The sequence below is a fragment of the Equus asinus genome, chromosome 21, assembly GCF_041296235.1.
Source record: "Equus asinus isolate D_3611 breed Donkey chromosome 21, EquAss-T2T_v2, whole genome shotgun sequence".
Classification (NCBI taxonomy): domain Eukaryota; kingdom Metazoa; phylum Chordata; class Mammalia; order Perissodactyla; family Equidae; genus Equus; species Equus asinus.
The window spans coordinates 80,035,613-80,062,674 of NC_091810.1; the positions used below are offsets into that span (position 1 = coordinate 80,035,613).

The 27,062-nt window shown below is 37.6% G+C and overlaps 2 protein-coding genes across 3 annotated transcripts in view; one reads left to right on the forward strand and one right to left on the reverse strand.

The window, feature by feature from the left end:
* The window catches only part of ACAD11 (acyl-CoA dehydrogenase family member 11), an 80,862-nt gene that overhangs the window by 26,046 nt on the left and 27,754 nt on the right, over window positions 1-27,062 (reverse strand). For both annotated transcript variants that reach the window (XM_070493191.1, XM_014857999.3), the window contains 6 exons: window positions 25,797-25,903; window positions 24,405-24,531; window positions 19,117-19,194; window positions 18,289-18,427; window positions 13,225-13,332; window positions 11,699-11,797 (listed from right to left, as the gene is read on the reverse strand). In XM_070493191.1, the coding sequence (XP_070349292.1) occupies window positions 11,699-11,797; window positions 13,225-13,332; window positions 18,289-18,427; window positions 19,117-19,194; window positions 24,405-24,531; window positions 25,797-25,903 (658 nt within the window). The remainder of the gene's footprint in view (window positions 1-11,698; window positions 11,798-13,224; window positions 13,333-18,288; window positions 18,428-19,116; window positions 19,195-24,404; window positions 24,532-25,796; window positions 25,904-27,062) is intronic.
* Window positions 5,707-11,542, forward strand: ACKR4 (atypical chemokine receptor 4). The gene is made up of 4 exons (XM_014858001.3): window positions 5,707-5,870; window positions 6,096-6,167; window positions 6,328-6,495; window positions 9,489-11,542. The coding sequence occupies exon 4, from the start codon at window positions 9,498-9,500 to the stop codon at window positions 10,548-10,550; it is 1,053 nt and encodes a 350-aa protein (XP_014713487.2). The 5' UTR covers window positions 5,707-5,870; window positions 6,096-6,167; window positions 6,328-6,495; window positions 9,489-9,497; the 3' UTR covers window positions 10,551-11,542.

A 27,062-nucleotide genomic window follows, 5' to 3' on the forward strand; every position in this document is an offset into this window, starting at 1 on the left:
AATTGTAATGTTTCTTGGTGTGGGCCTCTTTGGGTTTACTTTGTTTGATACTCTCTCTGCTTCCTGTAACTGGATGTCTGTTTCCTTCCTTAGGTTAGGAAAGTTTTCAGCTATTATTTCTTCAAGTAGATTCTCTGCCCCTTTGTCTCTCTCTTCTCCTTCTGGGACACCTATAAAATGGATGTTAGTGTGCTTGATATTGTCCTAGAGATCCCTTAGACTGTCCTCATTCTTTTTAATTCTTTTTTCTTTTATTTGTTCATCTTGGGTGATTTCCTCCAGTCTTTTGCCCAGCTCGCTGATCCATTCTTCTGTATCATCTACTTGCTACTGAGTCCCTCTAGTGAATTTTGCATTTCCAGTATTGTAGTCTTCATTTATGATTGGTTCTTTTTTTTTTTTTTTTAAGATTGGCACCAGAGCTAACAACTGTTGCCAATCTTCTTTTCTTTTCTTTTTTTCTTTCTGTTTTTTCCCCCCCAAATCCCCCCAGTACATAGTTGTATATTTTAGTTGTGGATCCTTCTAGCTGTGGCATGTGGGATGCCGCCTCAGCGTGGCCTGATGAGCGGTGCCATGTCCATGCCCAGGATCCGAACCAGCAAAACCCTGGGCTGCCGAAGCGGAGTGCACGAACTTAACCACTTGGCCACAGGGCCAGTCCCTGATTGGTTCTTTTTTTATATTTCCTATTCTTTGTTGAAGTTCTCATGGAATTCATCCATTCTTCTCCCAAGATCAGTGAACATCCTTATGACTATCAATTTGCACTCTTTATCAGATAGAACATTTAGCTCTGTTTAGTTCTTTTTCTTTTTTTTTTAAACATTGGCACCTGAGCTAACATCTGTTGCCAGTCTTCTTTTGTTTTTTCTTGTCCCCAAAGCCTCCCAGTACATAGTTGTATATTCTAGTTGTGAGTACGTCTGGTTGTGCTATGTGGGACACCACCTCAGCATGGCCCAATGAGTGGTGTCATGTCCATGCCTGGGATCTGAACCAGCAAAACCCCAGGCCACTGAAGCAGAGTGCATGAACCCAACCATTTGGCCACAGGGCTGGCCCCTGTTTAGCTATTTTTCTGAAGATTTGTCCTGCTCACTTATTTGGAACATATTCCTTTGTCTCCTCATTTTGCCTCTTTTTCTGTGCTTATATCTATGTATTAGGTAGATCAGCTACGTCTCCCAATCTTGGAGAGGTGGCCTTATGTAAGAGATGCCTTATGAAGCCCAGCAGTGTGCTTCCCTCTCACCACCAGTTCCAAATATTCTAGGAGTGTCCCCTGTGTGGGCTACATGTGTCCTTCTGTTGTGGCAGGGTTGCTCTTGCTGCAGATGCCCAGAGAGGCTAGGCTGTCCCCTTGGCCAATTGGTTGTAATGCTCAGCTGCGTGTGGTTGCTATTATCCCTTCAGCCACTCTATCAGGTGTGGGGAGCCCTAGCACAGTTGGCTCTGAGGTCTAGTATTCCAGTTGCAGTTTTTCTGTTAAGTGAGTATGCTCCCAGGGTGGCTAGTTAGGCTCAGGAGCTTACAATTGCTCCAGGCCTCTGACTTGTAAGGCTGTTGTCAGCTCTCTCAGGAGTACAGCTGAGTAGAGCCAGCCCCAGGCATAGACTTTGGAAGGTGGGGCTGATCCCCTACATGGCTGTTTGAGAAGCACAAGTCTGCTGCAGCTGTAAGCCCCACCACCTGCAGGGCCACACACCCTGTCAACAGTGCACACACCCTGACCCACTGAAGCAGACACACTCGCCCCACTGCAGAGGCCCCCCACACTCTACTAACACAGGCCTGCACCTCATGCAAACCCTGCCCCACAGAGGCGGACCCACTTGCCTGGCTGCAAAGGTTCCAGACACCTATGCAGGCACCTATGTGCGCCCAGAAGTTTCCTGAGGGCTTGCTGTTGGGTGGGGCCAGTCCCTAGGGTGGGCTGCCTGCCCTGGCTGAGCTTGGAAGTGTGGGGCAGTCCCCTGGGCTAACACACCAGGGGAAGAACTCTAATGGTGCCTGCCAGCATCCGTGTCAGCATGCCTGTGCTAGGTCACAATAATGGCTGCCACCAATGTCTCAGTCCCTAGGGAGGTCTCATCTCTCACTGAGAGCCTACCAAGTGAGTCTCTTTTAACCAAAGGACTGTACACCTTACTTTCTGGTGATTTTAGGTTGCTTTCCCAAATGGGTGGGTTTGTGTATGGGCCCTTTAAGAGCAGGGTTTTTTTTTGCCTTATGTCTGATAGCTTTTCTGAGGGTATTCCCCGTTGCTGTTAGTAGGCAGCAAAGCCAGATATTATGACACTTGTCTTGGTTGTGCTGAGTCCAAAAGCTGCTTATTGTGGGACAGCTCCCCCACTCAGATCCCCTGCTCCTCCAGGAAAAGCTTCATACCTTAAGATTGCTCTCACCTGGCAGTGAAGTACCATGGCTTGAAGGTGGCATTTTTCTTTCTAGAAAGGAGTTTCTGCCTCTTCCACCTCAGTCAGCAGTGTCCTTTGTTATGAGGGTTCTTTTTATTCAGTTTTCAGTTCTTTCTCAGGAGTAATTGTTCCAAGAGTAGTTGTAAATTTGTTGTGTCCATGGGCGATGGTGAGTTCAGAGTCTTCCTATACCACTGTCTTGACACTGGATCCTATGTGTTATTTTTATTGGGGGAAACCCTTTGAAATTCACTTACTTCACCTCTAGGAGGGTTTATATCTAATAAGTATTCAATAAGTGTTACATGCTACTACTACTGCTGACATTGTTACAGAATATGGTTGGATCAAAATCAAGTCCAAATAGATGAGAGCTGAAAATTTTTTGAAAACTTAAATAATCAAGCCATAAAAAACTAGATGAAAAATAACATTTTTGAAATCTCTAGATGGGAAAGAAATTTTAAACTTAAAAATGATAAATGAAATCAAAAGAAAAAGATCAATTGGTTTATCTGTATAAAACTACTGTACATTTAAAAAACAAAAGTAAAAAGTGAAAAAACAATTTAGGGAAAATATTTCATATAGCTGGAAAGGAAAGGGGAGGTACTGAATCTGTTATAAGTCATTCAGAAAGCAAAGGGGTAGTGAAATAAGACATTCTATTGGCAACATTCTAGGGAAATAGACACGTCCATACATTATTGGTGACAGTACAGAGTAATACTAGCCCTGTGGAGTACACTTTGGCAATATCCATCAAAATTACAGATTCATTTACCCATTGATCCACTTATCCAATTCTGGGATTTATCCTACAGATACAGCTGTTCCTGAAGGAAATGACACATGTACAAGATTATGCATTGCAGTATTATTGTTTGTATTTGTAAGTAATTGGGCATAAACCAATATCCATCAATAGGAGACTATTTACATATACTGTGGTATGTCCATATAATGGAACCCTTCTAAAAAGAATAAGGAAGCTTTCTACACACTTATCTAAAAGAACTTTAAGATTATTCTACAGTGTGAATAGTGAGAATGCTATCTTTTGTGTAAGAAAAAAAGGAATAAGTTATACATGGTTAATCACATTCTTCAATACTCCTCAGTAAGATTAGATTAAGTGCAGTTTCCCACAATATCTACAAAGATACAACATCACTTGTAATAGCAAAACACTGGGAACATTCTAAAAGTCCTACAACAGTTGAATGGTAAGGCAAATTATGGTAATCCATATAATAAAATATTATTTAGCTACTAAAAATGCCATTTATGGTGAGTTTAGAATAACATAAAAATGCTTAAGCAAAAATGCTAAGTAAAAAACTCATATATGATATGAATTCAACATGCAATATGGACACTAAAGAGAAATCATAAGATTATCTAAGTAATGCTCAATACATATCTCAATATCAATGGTATTTTCCGTGATAATGTAGTATATAGTTTAGTCAGATTACTTTCCAAATATCTATTAATGAGCAAAATGGGGCTACAAGAGGAAGGATGAAAATGGGTGTGGAGAGAGAGATTCTTCAGGAACAAGGGATATTGCTATATTAGGGCAGGTAAGGGTGAGAGACAATTTATGGTGAGTAGTCAGTTGGAATCATAAAGACTCTGTTCTTAGGGATAAGAGAAAACATCGAAGGGAAGGCCCCCCGCCCGCACCAAAAGGCACTAAAAGAAACACCAAGTAAGCACTTTGAAAAGTTGCCTAATATAAGTGATGCCTTTTCCTAGCCTCCAAGTTATATGACTGCCTTTCATGTTTTGTCAAGTCTTGGCTATTAACACCACCTCTTGTAGTTCTGTGTGGAGAACAGGAAAATATAGGAAAAAGCCAGACAATTAGGTAGTTTCACCATGTTTCATACACAAGTGTGACTCCCTATATACTACCAGAAGAAGCTTGATCCTGAGGTCTTTTCTGCCCCAAGGGCTGGGTATGGTTTGAATTAGCAAAAATGGTGTGCAAATTCAAAAGATGTAAAGATTATAGCATTATAACTGACTTACAAGAAGGGAAAGCTATTTACAAGAAAGCATGTGGTTGTGAGGGGGGAACAAAGAAAAGGGATAGATACTTTTAAATATAGTCATGCGCCACATAATGACATTTTGCTCATATATATGTTATATATGATATATACATATATATGGAATAAAATACATATAGAATGATATATATATCTATGATAGATCAATTGATTGATCAGTGAACAAAGCAAACAAAAGTCCTTGCTCTGATGAGCTTAGATTCTAACACAGGGCAAGAGATAATAGACAGCAAATATAAATGATATGGTGCATTTGCACATGATAAGTGCTATGGGTAAGGTGGATTGGGAGTACAGGCAGGTGAGGGGTATTTTAAATAGGGTAGTCAGAGATTGCTTCAGTGAGGAAGTAGTGACTAGACAAAGACTTGAAAGAGACGAGGGAGTTGAGCCTTGCAAATATTAAGAGGAAACACATTCTAGGCAGATAGAAGAGCCAGTACAAAAGCCCTAAGAAGGAATGTGCCTGGTACATTTCAAAATAGCAAGGAGCTCGGTGTGGCAGAACAAGCAAGCAATGGAGCAGGCAGTTCAAAATCAGGTCAGAGAGGCAATGAGGGATGGAGACAGATCTTGTGGGATCTTACAGGCCACTCTAAGAATTTAGCGGAGGGTTTGCTTGTTTACTTCCTCCTGCACCAATACACATAAGATCAAGAACAAGAGGGAAGAGAAAGGGAAAGACCAGACAGCCTAGCCAGGGCAGGGATAACATTAAGGGCTGTGTCCTTCAGAAGGGAGCAAGAGATCACAGAAATGATCATCCACAGTAAGGAGAAGAGATGCCTTTTTTGGACTAAGTGTGGTAGAGCCCACTCAAGAGCTGATTATGCTCATCTCTTAGCAACTCTGCCTTCATGACTTCACATTTGTAGGCTAAAATTGATGGGAGTATTTACCCCATGGAAAATGGAAAACACCACAAATCAGGCACTTTTTTCTTGGTGAGTGGTTTAGCTGCATGCAAAAACTCTTCCTCAGAGACTGATGGATAACTAGGAGAAGCTGGCTGTACCCTCAGACACACACTGTGGGAAGACAAAGGAAGATGAAGTCCCCAGTGGCCTAGAGCCTCCTTTCTGTTAATCAACAAGAAAGTTACATCAATTGCTTGGAGAAAAAATGGCATGAGCCTGAAATAACTTGTGCAGGTGGAGACTGAGCCTAGCCTCGCGTGAGAAAGTAAACAAAGGAACTGTTATGCAAATACAAGGAGAGTCAAGTTTAAACGGACCACAAAGGCTAAATCTGCATAAATTTCTCTCCTTTCTCTAACTTTCATTTATTTGGAAGTGTGAGAAAAATAACATCTCCAGACAGAAGGATTTTGAAGGTTTATATGCTGGTCTTTGAAGAAAAAGTTTACAAGAAGGCAAGAGAATTTAAAGTCATGGGGAAAGGCATACTCTAGGGTCAAGGATAGAGGAATACAGTGAAGCCAAGAGGAGTCTAATATGTAAAATATTAAGTGATGTGGCATAAAAAGTATTAAGTTCCACTATAAATGCCTAATGATTACTCAGAATTTAGTCTTTGATAATTTAGTGTTTAAAAAGATAATTTTCTGAGTTAAAATTATTACTTTTTTCTTCTTTAGACAAGACAACTTCAGAGAGTACTTCTCTCGATGCTGCCTACAAGTGCTTGCTGGCTGCCTTGGTGCCCTAGGGTGAGTTGTTTTGGTTAGGTACTCAGTGCCTTAGCTGCAGGCACTTTCTTGTTGCCTTCGGCTAAGTGGAAACTTTGTAAGGTCTGTAGTTTTGAAACAAGATGGAATTCTTTCAAGTTTGTATCCTAGGACACTTAAGAACCCAGATTTGACTTCACAGGATGGTAATGCATAAAATCAAGAGCTCATGAGGTTAAATTTCGGGAAAGCCCTCTTGGATGCAAGACAAAGGCGGGGTGAAAAACGAAAACAAAAGTAGTCCGAGTTAGAGAGGTCACTTGATTTACTCTCTGCACTCAAGACTGCTCCTCTCTGCTCACTGAAACAGGTTGGTTTTTTCTTTCTTTTCTCATTGTGACTTGAATATGACTTTTTTTTTAAAGGCTAAAGACTTTGTATATGCTTTAAAATCTAAATGTTTACATGTGTAAAAAAGAGGTATTTGAAAGAGCCATACACTATAACCTTAAAACAAAAATCTGAATATAACAAGACAGTATTATTTTAATATCATTACTTACCTATAATACTTTGTTAACGAGAAAATAGGTTTTGCTCTACCATTTTTTTCTGCTTTGTTTTACAAAAACACAATTTTTTTTGTTCTCGTAATTATATTTAAATGTCTTTCTATGTATCTGCTAGAAAGATCATTTCTGAAAATGATTTCCATTCCTATTCCTATTTACTCCCATTTTTAGTAAGACTAATTCTTATTTAAAAATACCCTGCCTTATTATCTTATATTATTTGGCTATATTATCCCTTATCATCAGGTTCAAGATTTCTGTGATGAAAGAGAAGAAAGAACAAAGTTCATATTGTGTTAATAATTAATGCATAAGAAAATGAAGACCAGATTAGTCTTCCAGATTGGAACTTTTCAAATAAATTTAAGGATAAAAATAGTCATTTTAAATTGTCGGCACCTGGTTTTTACATAATGAAAGCAGTTATTCTATGTGGAATCTTTCCTCAAGGGGCCTTCTTTACTTTGCTTTACTCATCCAAAAAGGGTTAGCAGGTGTAAGAATATTCTTTTGAAAGTGTACCATAAGTTGGCACACTGTTTTGAAAATAATATTTTTATTAATGATCCTGTAAGAATATTTGAGATTCTTCCAAGGACAAAAATAACCAAAGGGAGACAGAAAGGCTAAGGACAAAGGAAAACAAAACTCAGCACTACAAGAAAAACATTGAAAGTCCTTATTAGATACATTTTAACACTTGTGAATTCTGTGCAAACTTATCTTAATACTACACAGTGTTAATAGCCAATACAGTAAAATAACGTAACAATGAGACAGAGATTCCTGGTATACCAGCTATCCATTCTAGACTAAGAGCTTTATACCTGCCAGTACAACCTTTAGTTTGACAAATATTTACTGAGCAGCCAGTGTGTGCCAGGTACTCTAGAAGATATTAACTACAAACATAAATCCAAAAGGTCATACTCTTAGGGAACTTAGAATGTAGAGGGAAAAGGTAGTCTTGGAAGCACATCTCTTCCATAGGATGAGGTCAGTTGTCTGCGAGGTAGGTAGATAATAACTACTGAATCAAGAAGTCTTCTGGGGAGACAACATCCAAGTTAAGTGAGTAGGAACTGGCCCTTCAAGGGAAGGGCAGGAAATAGAATATTAAAGGAACAGAATGAGTAATGACAGAGACGTGCTGCAGCATGTGTGTGCCAGCAAACTGCTGGCAAATCGATTACAGTACGGTTACTGTTTATGGTGCAGGAAGCATGGTGGAGAGAGATAGCAGGAACCCTGGGTAGGACCACATTATGGAGGGAGGCTTGGGTACCATGCTAAGAAGCTTGGATTGTATCTTTCAGGTGAAGAGATTTGTGTCTTTCGGTTAAGGAGCTAAGCAGGAAAGTGACAGACTGGCACATTAGAGATACAGTACTCTGGTGGCAGTAAGAAAAATGTTTTTGACAAGCAGGTGGTAAGGAGAAATAAGAACAGTAGGATACCAGTTAGGAAGATATTTTTGTAGGCCAGGTAAGAAAGAATTATGGTCGAATTGTGTGGATGTGTCAAAGAGCACAGATTAAAAGGAAGAGAGAGATTTGAAATGTCTTTGGAAGGTAAAATCAGAACTTAGGGGCTGACAGGAAATCAAGGATGAAGGTAAGAGAGAAGTCAAGGATGGTGGAGGCTTAAGGCTTAGGTGACTAGTGGAATGGCTGCTACCGAAGAGGAGTATACAATGAGGATATAGTGACAGGTTTTGGAGGGAAACTAACTAGAGGAGACTTTGTTTTATAAAAGCCAACTAATGAATTAAGTATAAATGCTGAGATAATTTATTTAACTTGTTTTAAAAAATTATAAATAAATAACATAAAAATAAAATAAATTATTTTATTTACATGAATTTATTTAAATAAATAAAATAACATTTAATTTTTTTTAAGATTTGTGCTAAGCTAACAGCTGTTGCCAGTCCTTTTATTTTCTTCTCCCCAAAGCCACCCTAGTACATAGTTGTATATTCTAGTTGTGGGTTCTTCTAGTTCTGCTACTTAGGACACCACCTCAGCTTGGCTTGATGAGCGGTGATAGGTCTGCACCCAGGATCCGAACCAGAGAACCCAAGGCCGCTGAAGCGGAGCACGCAAACTTAACCATTTGGCCATGGGGCTGGCCCCAAAGTAATTTATTTTAATGTTTTCTTTATTGTTGATATACAGTCATGCACCACATGACAACATTTTGGTCAACAATGGACCACATACACAACAGTGGTCCCATAAAATGAGTACCATACAGCCTAGGTGTGTAGTAGGTTATACCATCCAGGTTTGTGTAAGTGCACTCTATGATCACACAGTAACGAAATCACCTCACAACACTTTTCTCAGAACACATCCCTGTTGTTAAGTGATGCATGACTGTACTGCATAAGAATCACAAAGTTCTATATGTAAAAATTATAACATTTTTTATTCCTTTTAGTTGAAATCTGACTAAATTTTCATATTTTAAAGACTAATTTTACATAAAAGTCTTTCCTTTTATTTGGAGTTAAATGATTCAGTAAATTCCCCAGTGTATTGTTTTTATCTTCCCCATGTAAATCCCAGCTCCTGCCCACAGACTTGTTAAAACAAAGGACAAAGAACTGATCTTGGGGACATACTCCAGTGTGGCTTCCATTAGAGTTTCAAAGAGTGGCAGATTCAGGCTCATGTATTTTATGGCAACAATCTATTCTCTAGTAAAAGAACAAAACATATGCAAGCTAAAAACTGTTTCCTTTTAAGCAATATTAAAATGAATATCCTATATTCTTCTTGCCATTTAGATAGGAGGCATGGCTTTGGAACACAACCAGTCAACAGACTACTATTATGAGGAAAATGAAATGAACAACACTCACGACTACAGTCAGTATGAAGTGATCTGTATAAAAGAAGAGGTCAGAAAATTTGCAAAAGTTTTCCTGCCTGCCTTCTTCTCAGTAGCTTTCATCATTGGACTTGCAGGCAATTCCATAGTAGTGGCGATTTATGCCTTTTACAAGAAGCAAAGAACCAAAACAGATGTATACATCTTGAATCTGGCTGTGGCAGATTTACTCCTTCTATTCACTCTGCCTTTCTGGGCAGTCAATGCAGTTCATGGGTGGGTTTTAGGGAAAATCATGTGCAAAGTCACTTCAGCCTTGTACACAGTCAACTTTGTTTCTGGAATGCAGTTTCTGGCTTGTGTCAGCATAGACAGATATTGGGCAGTAACTAAAGCCCCAAGTCCATCAGGAGTGGGAAAACCATGCCGGCTCATCTGCTTCTGTGTCTGGATGGCTGCCATCTTGCTAAGTATACCTCAGCTGGTTTTTTATACAGTAAATCACAAAGCTAGGTGCATTCCCATCTTTCCATACCATCTAGGAACATCAATGAAAGCATCGATTCAAATGCTGGAAATCTGCATTGGATTTGTAATACCCTTTCTTATAATGGGAGTGTGCTACTTTCTCACAGCAAGGACACTTATCAAGACGCCAAACATTAAAAAATCTCGACCCCTCAAAGTTCTGCTCACAGTGGTTATAGTTTTCATTGTCACTCAGCTGCCTTATAACATTGTCAAGTTCTGCCAAGCCATAGACATCATCTACTCCCTGATCACCGACTGCGACATGAGCAAACGCATGGATGTTGCCATCCAAGTCACAGAGAGCATTGCACTCTTCCACAGCTGCCTCAACCCAATCCTGTATGTTTTTATGGGAGCCTCTTTTAAAAACTACATTATGAAAGTTGCCAAGAAATATGGGTCCTGGAGAAGACAAAGACAAAATGTGGAGGAGATTCCTTTCGATTCTGAAGATCCCACAGAGCCAACCAGTACTTTCAGCATATAAATATAAAACTGCTCTATCTCTCGCTTCAATACACATGAATGATCTTCTCCCTCAGATAAAACATCTGCATTATTCTGAAACTCAAATCTCAAACACGGTGGTGGCAGCTTATAACAAAGAAGAGGTTAAGGTGAGGAAGGAGGAAGGAAAGAATCCAAGAAGAAGAAACAAAATCATAAATGCACAAAACATGAAAATTAAAATTAACAATACGGAAAATAGTAGTCACAGGCATAAATAATAAAAACACTATAAGTTAGGTCATCTAAAAAAGATTAATAAAGAAGCTTATATTAAGGGGCATTTATAATTGTTTTAAATTATAAAAAACAATATCCTTACATAATTTTTAGCGCTTTAAGAACTATGCAGCAAAATTCAATCTATCGGGTTTTTTCCCCCTTTCTTAATTTGTAAGTGATTTCATAAAACTCCAGAAAGAATAGCAATTAACAATCAAGTAAATACACAAGAAAGCTTTTCTGGCCCTTTTAGTACATTCCTGGTAAGTTTCTAAACACCTAATTTGTTCCATCATGGCAACTTTCCTTAGTAACAAACTACTTACCCTGTTAGATTTATCATGTATACTCTAGAAGCAATCCTCAGAAAATTATATTTATCTAGGTTCCAGTTTTTATAACTTCCTAAAGGGTTTATTCATTTCTGTGAGTCTGTTACTGAAGGTTGACAAACAATATATTTTCCTATGTATAAAGACTCTTTTTGTCACTTAAATACTTATATTTTTAAGCAATGAAAATATGTACTACAGTAAATTATTTTTGGTAACATGTACAGCTTATCTCTTTAAAAACAATCATATATAAATTATTACAAGCTATGCAATATGCCCCTATTAAAATTTAATTTTGATAGAAATTACGGTGGTCAAAAATAGTGTGCACTAACGTGAATTGTATCTCTCACAAAATGTAAAAAAAAAAAGAAAGATGTTTTCTACTCTTCAAATAAACATCACCTAATCAAGATATGTTATTTTAAAATTATTTTTCTTTTTATCAACTATTTCTAAATTTGAAAATGCTTTCAAAGCAGAATTTAAAGAACTGTGATCATGACACTAATAACTGTATCATATTATTCTAGCACAGCATCTGACAGAAAGGGTCAATCTGAATACTCACCACTGCTCCACCATTTCTTGCCATTAATTACATAGCTGTCCCCATCTCGTTGGATGCTACATTCAATATTTGTGGCATCACTTGAAGCTACATCCGGCTCTATAAATAAGCAGAGGCTGAATTTACAGGCAGGCAGATACCATCAGTTTACAAAAGAGACTTAGATAAGGAAATGTGAACTCTTTGAGGACACAGGCATGTTTGTTTTTTCGTCTTCCTATCCTTCTCCCCTTCCACCCTGGTTCTCCCATAATCTACACATAGTAGACAGTTAGTAATGTGCATTGGAAGAATGAATAAATGAAGTATTTAGAGCACTGGGGCTCAGCAATCTGTATTGTTTTCTTGGCTTCCTCATTGATATATGACTTAGGATACAACTCACTCTCTCCAATCATCAAAAGTAGATTAAAAATATTGTTTTTTACCTCCCACAATGGAAAGCTGTACTAAGTATTTGCAAGCTAGATTTTCCCACCATATAGTTTACTATCTTAAACAATTTCTAAGTGTGCCTTGCAAATTCTCTCAGGAATGCTTTCACCAATTTGTTTGTCTTGCATTTATAGAGCCTGCTCAATGGCTAACATCTTCAGAACGTTTTCTGTGGGATGCCCTGACACGACTGCCTTATTGCATGGCATTTCAGAACTTACAGGCTAGTTCTCAATGATAGTAATCTGTACTTGTTAACATGCTGCTCTTTCAAATCAGTCCTTCGGATATTTCATGTGTTCTATTTCTAAAACTACAGATCCGGTCCTTTAGAAAGGGAGCTGTGTACTCCACTTATTTTGTAACCTCCAATTAGTGCTTTGTAGACAACACACCATACTGCAGGTGTTCAATAAATGCCTCATACTGATTTAAATGGAGGTCAGTTTTGCTCTTATAAAGGTATTCAATGTTATAGAAGAACATAAAACCTGGCCAAAATTATGGCCAGATGAAATTTAGCTTAATTCTAAACTCAATTATAAAATGATGACTTTGTCCTCTGAAGAATTCATAATCACTGTTTCCTATGTACAAATGGTACCAAACCCATTTTTATTAACATGCTCCTGGTTTCATTTCCCTACATGATTATTATTTGAGCTGTATGACTAGCATTGGTGAAAGTTCTATTCTTCTGGGTTTATGGCAGAGCTAAGTATTTTGTAGGTATCAATATAAAATTACCACAAAGATGAATATTTCACACATAAGGGCAAAAAAGATCTTAAATATCCATAGATGACAATTTTAGAAATGCAAGTTAAAAGATTATGAAACTAAGCTTACTTTGCTGCTAACGCCTAAAGCAGGCTACCAGAAAACATCACCTGGTGTCCTCCCAAAGCGGAGGACAATTTTATTCTGCACATTTAAAAATGCCAAAATTTAAAACTGGGTTCAAAACAAACACATCCACATTTCTGGCCATGAGCATGGAACACAGAGCCATAACCCACAATTCTTCAGCTCACCCATTTTTACCCCGGGATGACTGACTGCACAGGGGGAGGACAGTGATGTGCTTTTACCTGTCATACAGAAGCAGGAGGCAATGCTCCCTTGAAGAAGAGGCTCAAGCCACTGCTGCTTCTGCTTTTCACTTCCATACAGGTGGAGCACCTCCATGTTCCCTGTGTCTATACATAATAAGAAAAAGCATTTGTTTTGCGTTTAAAAATTTACTAGTATGAAATCTAAACTTTATGTAGATAATACAGATATGCATCTTTTTAAAGCAAACGTTTGCTAGCAAAAATATTTTGAAACATAATAGTAAATATAATTCACAATAAAGGTATGCCATAATTAGTCACCAGTACACGGCATTTGCTGCACATTTATTCAACTTGTTCTGAATCCCAGATGCTTGTCCACTTCATCCCAATGAAGCATGGCTCTTATGAGCTCTAACTCGATTAGGACTGAGGAAAACAATTTACCGGCCTAAGCTTTGCCTGCCGTCTTGCAAATATGCTCTGCTAGGAGTGACTGCAGTGCTCCTGGAGAGCAATCAACATTATGTATTCTACTGAGACTCCACCTTGAGACTCTTTTTCCTCAAACACACTCTGTGCTTTCCAACTTCCACACGTTTGCTTGGGCCAGGCCTTCTCTCAAGTGAAATTCTACCGGTCCTTCCTAAGTCAATTTCTGCTTCTGAGTCCCCTCCATTGTAAAGACTCTCCAATTATCCAGTCAGAAATATCTCCCTCCTCTGAACTCACAGAGTAATCATTGTCTGTTTACTTCTAACATTGCTCTTACTTTTGTGCACCTCATACCATCTAGACAAGGTACCATACCATCTAGGTCATATCTGAAGGATGGTGAACACAGAATCCCTGTCCTGGATGGAAATGACAGCAGATAACTTCAAAGACTCTCTCCAGTCCTCAGAGGGCATTGTTCAGAACACGCTACACTGTAGTATCTATCACTCTCAAGTAAAAAAGGATGCTTCATGGGGCCGGCCCAGCGGCACAATGGTTAAGTTCGCACGTTCCACTTGGGCAGCCGGGGTTTACTGGTTCAGTCCGGGATCCTGGGTGCAGACCTATGCACCACTTGGCATGCCATACTGTAGCAAGAGTCCCACATATAAAGTGGAGGAAGACGGGCATGGATGTTAGCTCAGAAGAGGCGGATTGGTGGCAGATGTTAGCTCAGGGCTAATCTTCCTCAAAAAAAAAAAAGCTTCATGTCTGCTGTGGAACAAAATGCTCCAGACGCCTCTCTCTGATTTTCATTCCTATCAAATTTCTAAAAATACTATCTAAAATCTTTCCCTTGAATAATGATTACTTAGAAGATTTTGGGGAAGAATTTTTCAATACTACCTCTTTAAGGATTGTCACTGAAATGCCTATGAAAATTGTGTTAAGTCTAAGTCAAGTCTCTCAAAATATGTTTGTACTATGTTCGAAAATGCACAAACTTCCTAGGAGATTAAACACAAGCTTAAAATTCTTTTTGACTGACGGAGAAAACGAAACCTGAGTTATAATTAATGAACTTTATTTTTTTTTTGCTTGTTTTAAATTCTATGTTTCTTGTTATAGTTCACATGAGGTAAATATTGAAGAAAAACTTTCCAAAAATTACCAGTTTATTCTGAGAAGCTGGCAAAACGAAGCTATCATTTACGAGTTGGGGAAAAAAAGCCCAGACAAATTACTTCAATCAAAAAAATATTTCTCCAAAATCAGCCAACAGCCTCCAAATTTTCCAGTAATAGCTTTAGAATTAAAATTGCTGTTTTCAACATTCCAACATACAATATTGCCTGACTTACTGAAGGGCAAAAAAACAAAACAAAAGACAAACTGGAAGACTACATATGTTTCCCATAAGCTTTTATAACTCTTTGGGAAATAATTTGGTTAGCTTGAGCAGAAATTCATCTTTTATACTTAAGAAACCTCCCTAAGTGTTTGGCAGGCATCAGTGACATTCCCTTCTTTATCTGTCTTGAAAATGCTCCAAACACAACGCCCCAACGCCGTCATGAAGATATCTCCTCTACAAAGAGAAAATGCCTAGTTTTTTACTTACAGTTTTACCCATCTTGTTTGCTGAGGAGAGTTGCTTATCATACTTTGGTCAATGAAAATGTATTTCCCTGGCCAATTTTAAAATTTCAGCAGTTTGGTGATCTTTTTGAGATAGTACAACTGATAGACTCGTGAAATTTTAATACCAGAGAAAAGTCCATGACCATCTAGTGAAAAGTGAGTTCATAGGTCAAATGGAGAAATAGTGGCAGAGCTGGGTCTGCAAAGGATGTCTTCTATAACATTATTTTTCATATGACCCATTAGTATGTCATGAAATCAATTTAATGGAACATGGCTAGCATTCTCTAAAAAATGAAATAGATCAAAATTGAATACAGTAGATTGGACTCTGGAAAATACCTGAACGCGCTGCATGTAGTAAGGGAAACTATTGTTTCACGAAGCCTCTTTTCAGCAATATGTAAGTCTCTCTCTGCCTCTCCATCCATCCATCTATCCATCATCCATGAACACAAACATACAACTACATATGCTACATAGTGGGTCACAATACAGTATAAAATATATTTCTTACTATAGGTACCAATAAAAAAAGTTTTAAAAGACTAGCAGTTCTCTTTTCACAAAATTATGCTACCTATGTAGCATGATGCAATAGCTTCACACAATGAAATCTTTAGAAACAGGGAATAGAGTTCACTTTTACAATAGCCTCATTGTTGGGCTCAAATGTAGCAGAGTGGTAAATTGATACATCAGTGTTTTGAAGAGGGAAAACTACATCAAGAACAAGTTCAACCACCATCAGAGGTTTATGATCTATATTAATAGTTCCAAAGAAATGAGAGTCAAAGTCCATTGTGGAAACACTTTGCTGCACAACCAGATTATGTTTTCTCTCAGACATCCAATATACCTCTTTTTGGCAGTTCCTTGCTTCCTTCACTCTTTTTGGGAGAGCTTTAGCACCAGGGCCATACAATAAGCACAAAAGGCAATGCCGAGGCCTAACTCACGCAGGGACATTAGAGGATATTGTACCACCATCCTTCGACTACAAATCAAATGCTAGCCCTTAACTGGCAGCATCAGAATAAGGAGAGTAACTTGGAAAAAAACAAGCACAAAAGACATTCCCAGGGTCTACCCTAGACCTACTTGACAAATTGAAAATGGCAAGCAATAGGATATATTGGAGTATATGAGGAAGCCATTTGGTGTAAACCTAATTCGGCCTGACAGTTTTTTCCAAACAGGCCTGACTGTGGCCGTTGAGCATGCATTGTATATCTGCTTTAAAACATTTCCTATGGTAAGAAAAAATAGCCTTAAGATAAAGGTGCAACTTCCCCCCACATTGGCATTTCCTTAAGGATAAGCATCTTTCCTTAGGCTAGGAACTGATTGCTGTGCTCACCTTTGACCACCCAGCTCACCTGTGACCACCCAGCTCAAGACAGCAGACCTGCCACCCTGCTGTGTTCACCGAGACAGCAGACCTACCTGCTGTTTCCATCAATCACTGTGCCAACAGAGCAGTCTCCCAACTATTGTAAAAGGGACATTTCAATCATTTGTGAAACATCCTGTTTGGGGGTATATAACCACTCTGTGCACCCTACTTCTTCGGTGCACTTTCTTCCTTTGGGAAGAAAGGCCCCGGGCCATGGTCCTCAGATTTCAGCTCAGAATAAACTCTCCCAAATTTTCATTTATAGATTGGTTATGGATTTTTTTCATCGACATACTGAATCAGAATCTCCAGGGAGGGAGCCTATGATTTGGATTTTTATTAAGTTTCCTCAGGTGGTTCTGCAAATCCAGGCTTGAAGAGACCTATGACCACATTCCAGGTTTACCCTTTCCATATTATCTTTTTAAAGAATAGTTGACCTCCTTCCCTTATCCTTCCAATTTTTCATGCCAAAGTCCTTTGAGGCATCCTTGACACCCCTAGTGATACCCCATATCCAGTCAGGAAATCTTGGCTCTGCCTTCATAATATATCTGGAATCTTTCTGCTTCTCACTCTTTCTACTGCTACTACCCTAGAAAAAGTCACCATCGTCTCTCACCAAGATTATTCCAGCAGACTCCCTGCTTTCCTCCTTTTGTTAATTCTCAACACAGCAGCCAAAGTGATCCTTTTAAAACTGAAGTTGCATCTAGTTACTCCTCTGCTCAAATTCCCAATGGCTTCCCATTTCACTGAAGGTAGAAGCCCTTACCTGCCCTACAAGGCCCAACATGTAAGGCCCTTTCCTCTCTGATATCTTCTCCTACTATTCTCCCAGCCACACTGGCCTCCTCGGCTATTTCTGGAATACCCCAATCACATTCTTGCCTTAGGGCCTTCGTATTTTCTCTCCCCTCTGCTAGGAAGACTCTTACCCCAGACATCAGCATGGGTAACGCTCTCACCTTCTTTACGTCTTTATCGAATGTCATTTTCTCAGAAGGCCTGTTCCCAACATTCCATTCTAAATTGTAATCCACATTCCCTGCCCCTCAGCATTCCAGAGCTCCTCTACCCTGCTGGGGTTTTTTTTCCCAAAGCACTTTGCATCTTTAAACTTACTACATAATTTACTTATTTATTATATTTATTGTTTACTTTTGTCTCCCTCCATTAGAATGAATCTTTGCATATTTTATTTCTTGATAAATTCCAAGGTCCTAAAACAGTGCTTGGCACATAGTAGGTAATCAATAAGTAATTGGTGAGTAAATGGAGAGACAGTGAGGCTAACCAAAAGGTTTGGAATTCTCTATCCATCTTAACTAACCACGGAAGTATCCAATACCCAACTAGGAAACTGGGATCCTTGTATTGCCAATCCCTCTGGTGCCAAGTTCTATTCACTAATACTCTTAATGTAATGATGCTTAACAAAGAATAATACAATGACAACTTTAGACCCACTGTTTTATATTTAAATCAAAGTAAAAAAAAGTAAAATTACAGACAAATTTATAAATCAATGACACTATGTAGAAAAACTTCCTTGTCATAACATAGAGAAATTTTAAACTGCTCAAAATATCTAAGAAAGTTCTGTTTCTAAATAATGTAGTAACCTGGTGCTTGGCAGTTAAACACATCTGGAGCAAAAAAGCATTTTCCTGTTTCTTCAGCAATCAAGGCATAGTCCACCTGGCTGAGACCGCTTACAGCTGGCAAAAACAAGTTCCAGAGGCCTTCTGCTTTGGCCATTTCCTGTCAAAGTGATGAATATGCCACAGTGATTATAATTTACCATGACCTAAAATAGTTTATTTTTAAAAGATACTGGTATTTACACTTTTTGAAATTTAAAAACACTTATTAAGTTATTTATTTCATTGTATCCTACAGTGTGCAAAACCAAGTAGTTATTAATTCATTATAAATCAACAGTTTCGTAACTGTTAGAGAAATGACTTTTCCTCCAAGCTTCTTAATTTGGCTGAAAAACTAAATTTGCTTACTTGAGTACTTCTTATTGAATCAGAGCTATTACAAAATCCCCCACATTTGAGTATAATTATGCCAAATATATTATTTTGTGCATTTCAATTTCTAACATGTGTGGCTGTTAGGATTTGAAAACACAGAATTTGGATTAAGCCCATGAGGGACAAATGCCCTGGCTTGACTTCAGTCTCAAAGTGACAGATGGCAGTGAGTAGTGTTGATCGTATTTTTTTCTTTGAACAGCCATAAGAGGCTGTCTTCATCACTACACCATATACAAAACACTATGTAACCTAATTTGTATATTACAGATTCTATTTTTAACTTTATTTTTAAAGGGTTATTATTGATATAATTAACCTCTACAAATATAACAACAGCAACAAACTAAGGTCTCAAAAAACACCTGCCTATAAATTTTCCAATGTTAAAGGTTTTCTTATTTTTCTTACCTTGAGTTTATCAATCACTAAAGGCTTCTTCCACTCGTCCACTGAATTTTTATTTTGAACAAAGAATTCAATTACCTCCTTAAAGTAATAAAAAGAAAAAAGTTCATTAGCTAAAATTAATACAAAATAAATAATGCCATAAACTGCTAATATCCAAAGTAAACATATTTAGGTGAAGAAGCTTTTTCAGCTGCTATTAAATCAGTAATATTTCTTTCTAAAACCAGACAGAGAAGTATAAAAAATTCTAGAGGTTTGCTGCTCATAAAATTACGCTACCTCGATATTAGACAATAGACTTCCAAAATCTTATACCAAGATTTGACTGTTTCACTTTCAGCAATATGGCACACTAGATGGTCACAGAAACCTCATCCAGGGTAGTACAACCAAAACTGTCAGTAAAATATTAAAAATAATTTTAAAACTACATTTAGTAATGCATAGCTGTGCTGGAAGGAAAATAAGGAAATTCCTCAGAAGCTGGGAATAAAAAAGCTTGACTCTTCAGATGTGAGTGAACACTGGAGCCAAGTTTGTCTGGGGGATGCAGGCTGATCCCTGGACATATTTGTGTCCAATAGATTTCAAGAATAAAGGAAAGAATTAAAAGTATGACAAAGAATTATCAAAATTGGCCAGACAAGTTTTAAAAAGAAATGAATGAAACTTGAGGAAAAGAAAAACCACAGTAATTAAACTTAAAAACTCAATTGCAATGGTTCTCAAAATTTGGTGGGTATTGGAATCACTTGGGGAACTTGGTAAATATTTTTACAAGGGCCCAGTCCCTATCCTACTTCAATGAGCCCAGGGCTTCTTTATTCTTTACTAGCTCTCCAGGCAATTCTGACACATACTAAATTTTGTGAACCACTGCTCTATGGATAGTTGAAAAGTAAATTAGATACAGCTGAAGAAAAAATAAGTTGGAAGAAAGATCTGAAGAAATTACTTCTTTCTTGAAGGAAGCACACAAATTCAACAGGAGGAAAATATATGTGATTAAGGGATATGATGGATACAGAGAAAAGTTCTCATATAAGTCTAACTGGAGCCCTAGAGAAAGAGAATAAGGAGAGAGGGAATATTGGAAAAAATTATATCTAAGAAATTTTCAAAATGGAAAAAAGACACCAATCCTCAAAATCAGAAAGCACAATGACACCAGAGCACAGTCAAACTGCAGAACATCAGAGAGGGGAAAAAAGCTCTTAAAAGGAGAAAGAGGTGGGGAAAAAGATAGATTACCGATAATTAAATAATTAAGATTGAGAGCTGACTTCCCAGGGCAACAAATGAAGCCAGAAATAATAGGATAATATCTTCAATTGCTGAGAGAAAATAACTGTCAATCTAGAATTCTATATCCAATAAAATTATCTTTCAAGAATCAGGGCAAAATAAAGGCATTAGAAAGAACAAAACAGAGAGAGACTATGAATATGAATCATTACTTTCCTCTCCCAAGCAGAAAAAAGGGAAAGGAAAAAAGAAAGATGAAAGAAAAGTTTACTAGCAGGTTCTCATTAAAGTAACTTGATCCTAGAAGAAACAACTGAGTTGCAAGAAGGAATAGTAAATAAAGTGATAAATACATGGGTAAATCTAAATTAAAAACTAGCTACACAAAAGAATAACAATAATCTTTAATTTGTGAAAGTAAAAGAATCAAGATGAACTAAAATATTGGACTATAATAGCATTCTCCAATATTTTGCTATTATAGTATCTCTGTACCTATTTTTTTTTTCTACACTTAGGCTAGTAGAATTAGTGGATTAAAGGCTATGAACATTGTCAAATCTTCATATTACAAAATTCTTTTCTAAAATTGTTCCACCAATTTATTGTAATATAAGTAATATACTAAAATGTTATTTTTATTGAGTATGGCTAGGCTGGAGTACTGCTATATTTAGTGAAAACTTCAAGAAGACAAAGGATGGCTCTTTCAAAGGCGCCAGGATGAATAGCACTTGTTATTTCTGTCAGGAAGTCGGTTAAATTGGAAGATTTCCTGTTTAGGGTTGTTTATTCCATGGAAATAGTCAATGCTATTATGTTAGATAAGAAATATATTATGTAATATACATTTACAAATTCCTCATCTCTGACTACCTCTCTATGACACTACAGTTCTGAGAAATTAAATTATGCCAGTGTTTATATAATTATTTAAAAATGTGTATTAATTAATACTTCCTGTTCTAACATCTATATATTTAGAGATTTGCAAAATCTATTTGTGGTATGGTAGGAATAAGAAATAAAATACCTCATTACAAAGAAGCTTTCTTTAGTTCTTAAAGTATGAAAGAATTTATTGGTGAAAGAAGAAAGCAGAAAGTATGCTTGGTGCCTGATCAGTTCTCCCAAAAGTTAACATCTAACTTCCTCATTCACTGATTGAGATATCGCTTTGGAGTATGTTGGTTCAGAATCTTAAATCTGAGCCTACAAATAATTTTGCAACATAATATGTTTTTCACTTTAAACTTAAGTTTATTTGAAAGTTAGAAAGAAAGCAGCAACAGTTCTTCCCTAGCACATCATTAGATTCAGTAGGAAAATATGACTAATGTTATCATGCTAAAAGTGTGTTCTCGATAATATGTCATGTTGCTAGTTCCTGTTTTACATGCTATTTTTAGGACTCATCCATCTTCTTTCTTTCTTTTCTAACTTTAATATATAGAAGGTGAGGTTTTTTGCTGTGAAAGATTCACCCTGAAGTAACATCTGTTGCCAATCTTTCTCTCTCTCTTTTTTTCCTCCCTAAAGCCCCAGTACCTAGTTGTATATTCTGGTTGTAAGTTCTTCTAGTTCTTCTATGTGAGCTGCCACAGCAGGGCCATTGTAGGTCTGCACTTGGGAACCAAACCTGGGCCGCTGAAGTGGAGCGCACTGAACTTTAACCACTAGGCCATTAGGGCTCGTTCTCCTTATCCATTCTAAACAGGAAGAATGGTCTTTTAACATTTTCCTAGATAACGAGTTCTCATGTTCTCACCGTATGATATCCAAGGAGTCTCAAAAGGTCATTAGAATAGTTTAAATAAAGCTTATTTTTTCCAATTATAGAAAATTCAAAAAATATGTAAAAGTATGAAGAAAAAGTCATCACAAGTCTTACTCGCTAAATATAAGTACTATTAAAATGTTGGTAGGGGCCGGCCCCATGGCCGAGTGGTTGAGTCCACACGCTCTGCTTCGGCAGCCCAGGGTTCGGATCCTGTTAGACTTCTCTTCCCTGCTGCATGTTTTCCTTGATTGCCATTCACATTTATGAATGAAAGAGCAAGGCCACTTGGTTTCCTCTGCCAATTCTGGCCTATTCTTTGAATAATGGGCTGGTTGCAAGCACTAGCATGTCAAAAGATAGGCTTCATTTTAGGGTGAACAGGTAGGAAGCAGGCAGGCTGACAGGCAAGCTGGGGTCTACACCAAACTTCTCACCAGGAAAAAAAAAGCCAAAAAACGGAGGACGCGACTCTAGAGCATTAACCCTTATGTTGAAGCCCTGGCTTCTTTGAAACAGATCATTTGCTTTTTCACAGACTCTTGAAGCCTTCCGTCTGGGGCAAACAGCGCTGCTACCCAGGAGTGTTAGACACCTACCCAAGCACCCACCTACAGGTTAATTCTTCCATCAAACATCTTGATTTCTTTTCCCCTTCTTACTCTTGCTCCCCATACCAGTCAATCACAGGGGACTACATTGTAGAAAAAAATGCTTAACACCTGTTCTCCAACCTTCTCTTATTTCAAAATTCTTTTGGGATGTGGCTTCCTCTGTTAAGGTTTATTCTTTGGTATGATCCATTCTGCTTTCCAAACCCGATTTCCATTCTCTTATGAAAACCTTTAGTCCTCTGACATGTCCCCCTCCTGTTTCTGTGCTTTTACCAATTTATTCCATTAAAAAAAATTCTTTGTTGTTAATTCAGTGGGATTTTATTTGACGGAAGGGAGGTAAACGCTGAATTCAGTCTGCCATCTTGAACCAAAAGTGTTGCATTTTCTCTTTAATACCCAAAAGTTCAGAATTTTAAAACTCAAAATTGTATATATACTAACTAGAGCAGAAAGTCTCCAAAGTGACACCCTAATCACTGAACGCATATAAGAGGTGATTGTTTTAGAAAGCACTTCCTCATATTTGAGTAGCAATTTCTTTAAAAATACTATACCCTACTCTGTGAGCAAAGTTCATTTCATGTCAGATCTTTCCTAAAAATATAATTATTCACATAATTCCAGCAACAATACCAACCACCTATAAACACATATCAACTTTGAACATTTTTGTTGAAAGAAGTTGGTCTTTTTAAGTTTCCTATTTGATTCTGCAGTCTAGCTCTAGACCTCTCAGAATCACGGAAGAATTAAACGGGGATTTATTGTCTATCTAGTCATACCTATTCCCATTGTAGATGAAGAAACTGAGGCTCTGAGAGAGAAAGTTATTTGCCCAAGACCCCCAAACTTGTGGCAGGAATGGACTAGAATCAAACGCTTACAATTTCTACACCAGTGTTCTACCCACACTCACATCCCGCCCCATGTGCCTTATATATTTTCAGGAGAGCTTTTGTCTTTTCTTTACTGCATTTGTCATTTCTTATTAACGTCTCTAGTGCTGAAGTGTAAGCTCTGTAGGAGCATAAGCTCTGTCTGTCTTGTTCTTTCTTTTACTTTCATTGGCTTCCAGGTGCCTAGCCCATTATTAGATACCCGATAATTATTTGTTAACTGAATGAAGCAAGGTACCAGGTTACTTCTCTACCCACAGTAAGCTTACCGAAACTTGACCCTAAAATAGTAGCTTGTAGGGAGAGAGGTGGTTGTATCTGTGAACAGCTTGAAATGATATGCAAAATTTTCTGCATATGTCCATCTTGTTTAGTCTACAGTTCTCTTAATTTTCAAAGGGGTCCACACATACATACACAAAAGCTGAAAGTCACTGCCTTAAAAAAGGCCCCGAAAGCAGTGTTTTACTCGAATATAATTAGGATCTCAACCTTACAAACAGTTAATTCCATTTGACTTAATTTTCATTCCACAGATTTATCTGTAGCATTCCCTTGGCCATATTTTAGAACCTTGGAACTTTTCAGAATCAAGTTCTGCAGTAGCTCAGTGCTAAGGTGAGGATGGGCCTCCAGGTAAGGACTGACTTCAAAGATATGATACCATGGTTCTCCTAGGAGCAGAGAAAACAGAAGTAATTCATCAGTGGTCCCTGAGCACAAATACAGTCTGTTTGATTATATAATACTTACTTTTTCAGCTGGAAGAATGTGTTGTTTCATGAAATGCTTCACCCTAGTAAGAACTTCCTGGCCTGTCCTTGTCTGTCCAAACAACTGTCCTGCAGCATCAGTCTGTGGTAGTGGAGTACTGAAAGTTCTTTACAAAAAAGAAAGTTACAAAGGTGTCCAAAATCATTATTATATATTTCTGAATATAATCTGAAGCCTTCCCCAGCTCCCCAAAAATATCCCTCAGAAGGAGTTGCCTTATTTTTAATTTTTTTTTTGAGGAAGATTAGCCCTGAGCTAACTGCTGCCAATCCTCCTCTTTTTGCTGAGGAAGACTTGCCCTGAGCTAACATCCATACCCATCTTCCTCTACTTTATATGTGGGACACCTACCACAGCATGGTGTGCCAAGCAGTGCCATGTCCGCCTGGGATCCGAGCAACTGAAGCAGAACATACGCACTTAACCACTGCACCACCGGGCCGGCCCCCATTTTTTATTTTTTTAAGGCTTTTATACTATGGGGGGAATGCAAAATCACTTTATGTTGAACATTAAACTTTAATGCTTAAAGCACTATTTGAGGAAAATATAAGCCTGGCATGACCTCAGTCAATGGTAGTTTTGAATCTTTATTGAAGTCACCTGTCAGAATCTCTAAAAAGGGAAGCAAAGAAATTGAACATAAATTTAATAATTACTCTTGGTATATGCCTCACAAATATAACAGCTGGATGTCATCATAAACAAGACCTTTAAAGATCACTACGAAGAGCAATATAGTCGGTTGCTGTGTTGTGGAGATCACAAATACCCATCTATGAGATGAATTGTAAAACACAACTGTCCTAATGTTATGCCTTGGGTGTTGGGGCTTGCACAGAATTTCCAAGGACAGCATCATCCACACATTCAGCTATATACCATACCACTTAGATGGGAACGTGATTGGCAAAGTACATTAGATGCTTCAAAAACTGCTCCACTGATGGAGACATGGATTTCAAAGATGCTCATGAAATGTCTGAATAAAATTTCATGAAATGTGATGGTGGGAGAGAGCAATATTTCTCAATTTAATAAATAATCTTATATAATACCTAATTTTAAACAGCTATATGTAAGTAACTGAAATATTAGAAGGAAACATTTGAGTTTTATTTATATCCTTAAAAGTTTATACACTCAAGTTGGCAAAAAAAACTTTTAATCACGAATGTGGATATTTTCTTTATATTTAAAGTCACTTTATTTTCAGGCATACAAGAGATTTACCAAAAAAAGACTACTGCAATTGGCAGCTGCAGTCCTGGTGTAAGCAATAAAAACAATCCCTATTCCCCTAAAGTTTATAACCTTCACATACCTAACAAAGGCTTCAATTGAGTTAGCCAAGGAGTCCATTTTGTTTACCTTTTTGAGAGTTGTAATCCAGTTTTTGCCAGAGGTTGCACAATACTGGCAAACAGAAAGCTATCCTCAGATGCATTATTTCCCAGAAGGTATCTCCTATATACTCCCTATAAGTAAATTAACATGGAACAATTAAAATTCATTGAAAACTGTTCTTCAGCTATCCAGTCTTTCCAGTTTCCCAGCTCTGGGAGTCACTGAACTCACAAGGTGCCAAGATGTAAATCAGACTATCAATTCTATTAATTTCCATGCTGGGACAATTATAACCCCCAAATTAAAGAGTTATGCTTGTGCCATCTGGTTAACACACTCTCCTCCTAAGAGAATTGTAACCGGGAATCAAACCAAATTTGAAATTGAGCTCAGTAGTCACCAAAGATACCATACTGGCAAGTGATATCACCTCTAAAGCTCACTACTCTCCCTTCACGGTGGGAGAAAATCTAAAGAAAGCAAAACAAAACAAACAACTTAAAACCAAAGAGAAGGCAAGGAGATGACCTCTAAGAATATTTTATCTCAATATTTTGGACCCCTAGTTTGAGTGAAACTGTCTCCTTTGAACAGTGTTGAATGCTAATCAGTTTTTCTTTATTAATTCTCCATGTTCTGTGTTTCCAACATACTACACTCTCCTCTCCCTTGCCTCCCCACCAAAACATAATCAACTGAATTTCATTCATTTCTTTCTTTATATAATAAAGCCCTGTAACAGACTTTCCATCATTTCCAATTTCATACTTCTAGTTAGAATGGAATCTTTATGATTATCTCTAACGCTACTACTATACAGTTTATGACAAACATATGAATTTCAATCATAACACGTCAAACTTTTATTTGAAATGAAAATTTAAATTTTCAATTCAAAGCCTATTTGGTATCTGATTTGTGGAAACTGACAGATATAGTGGCATACCATAAACCTTATTTTGAGAAACCCATCCAATCAACATGATAAGTAACATGATTCTAAACTACAGGAGGAGACGGAACACAGCTGTTTCCTGGAAGACGTTTCAGTTTTTCGTGGATAGCATGAACTCTGAGGACAGGGAAAAATAACCATAATTTTCCTTAATCCTTCTTCTCTCATTCTTTTTTGTTTCTGAAATCTCTTATTCACCTGTTCTCCAAGCCCAGCTTCTTGCCACTAATGAAGCATTTCAACTTCTTAAATAAAAGTCTGAGATTCAAAGTACCTGTAAACTGGATTAGTATAATGAAGAGTGCATTTGTTTAAACTCTAATTAAATAAATCTG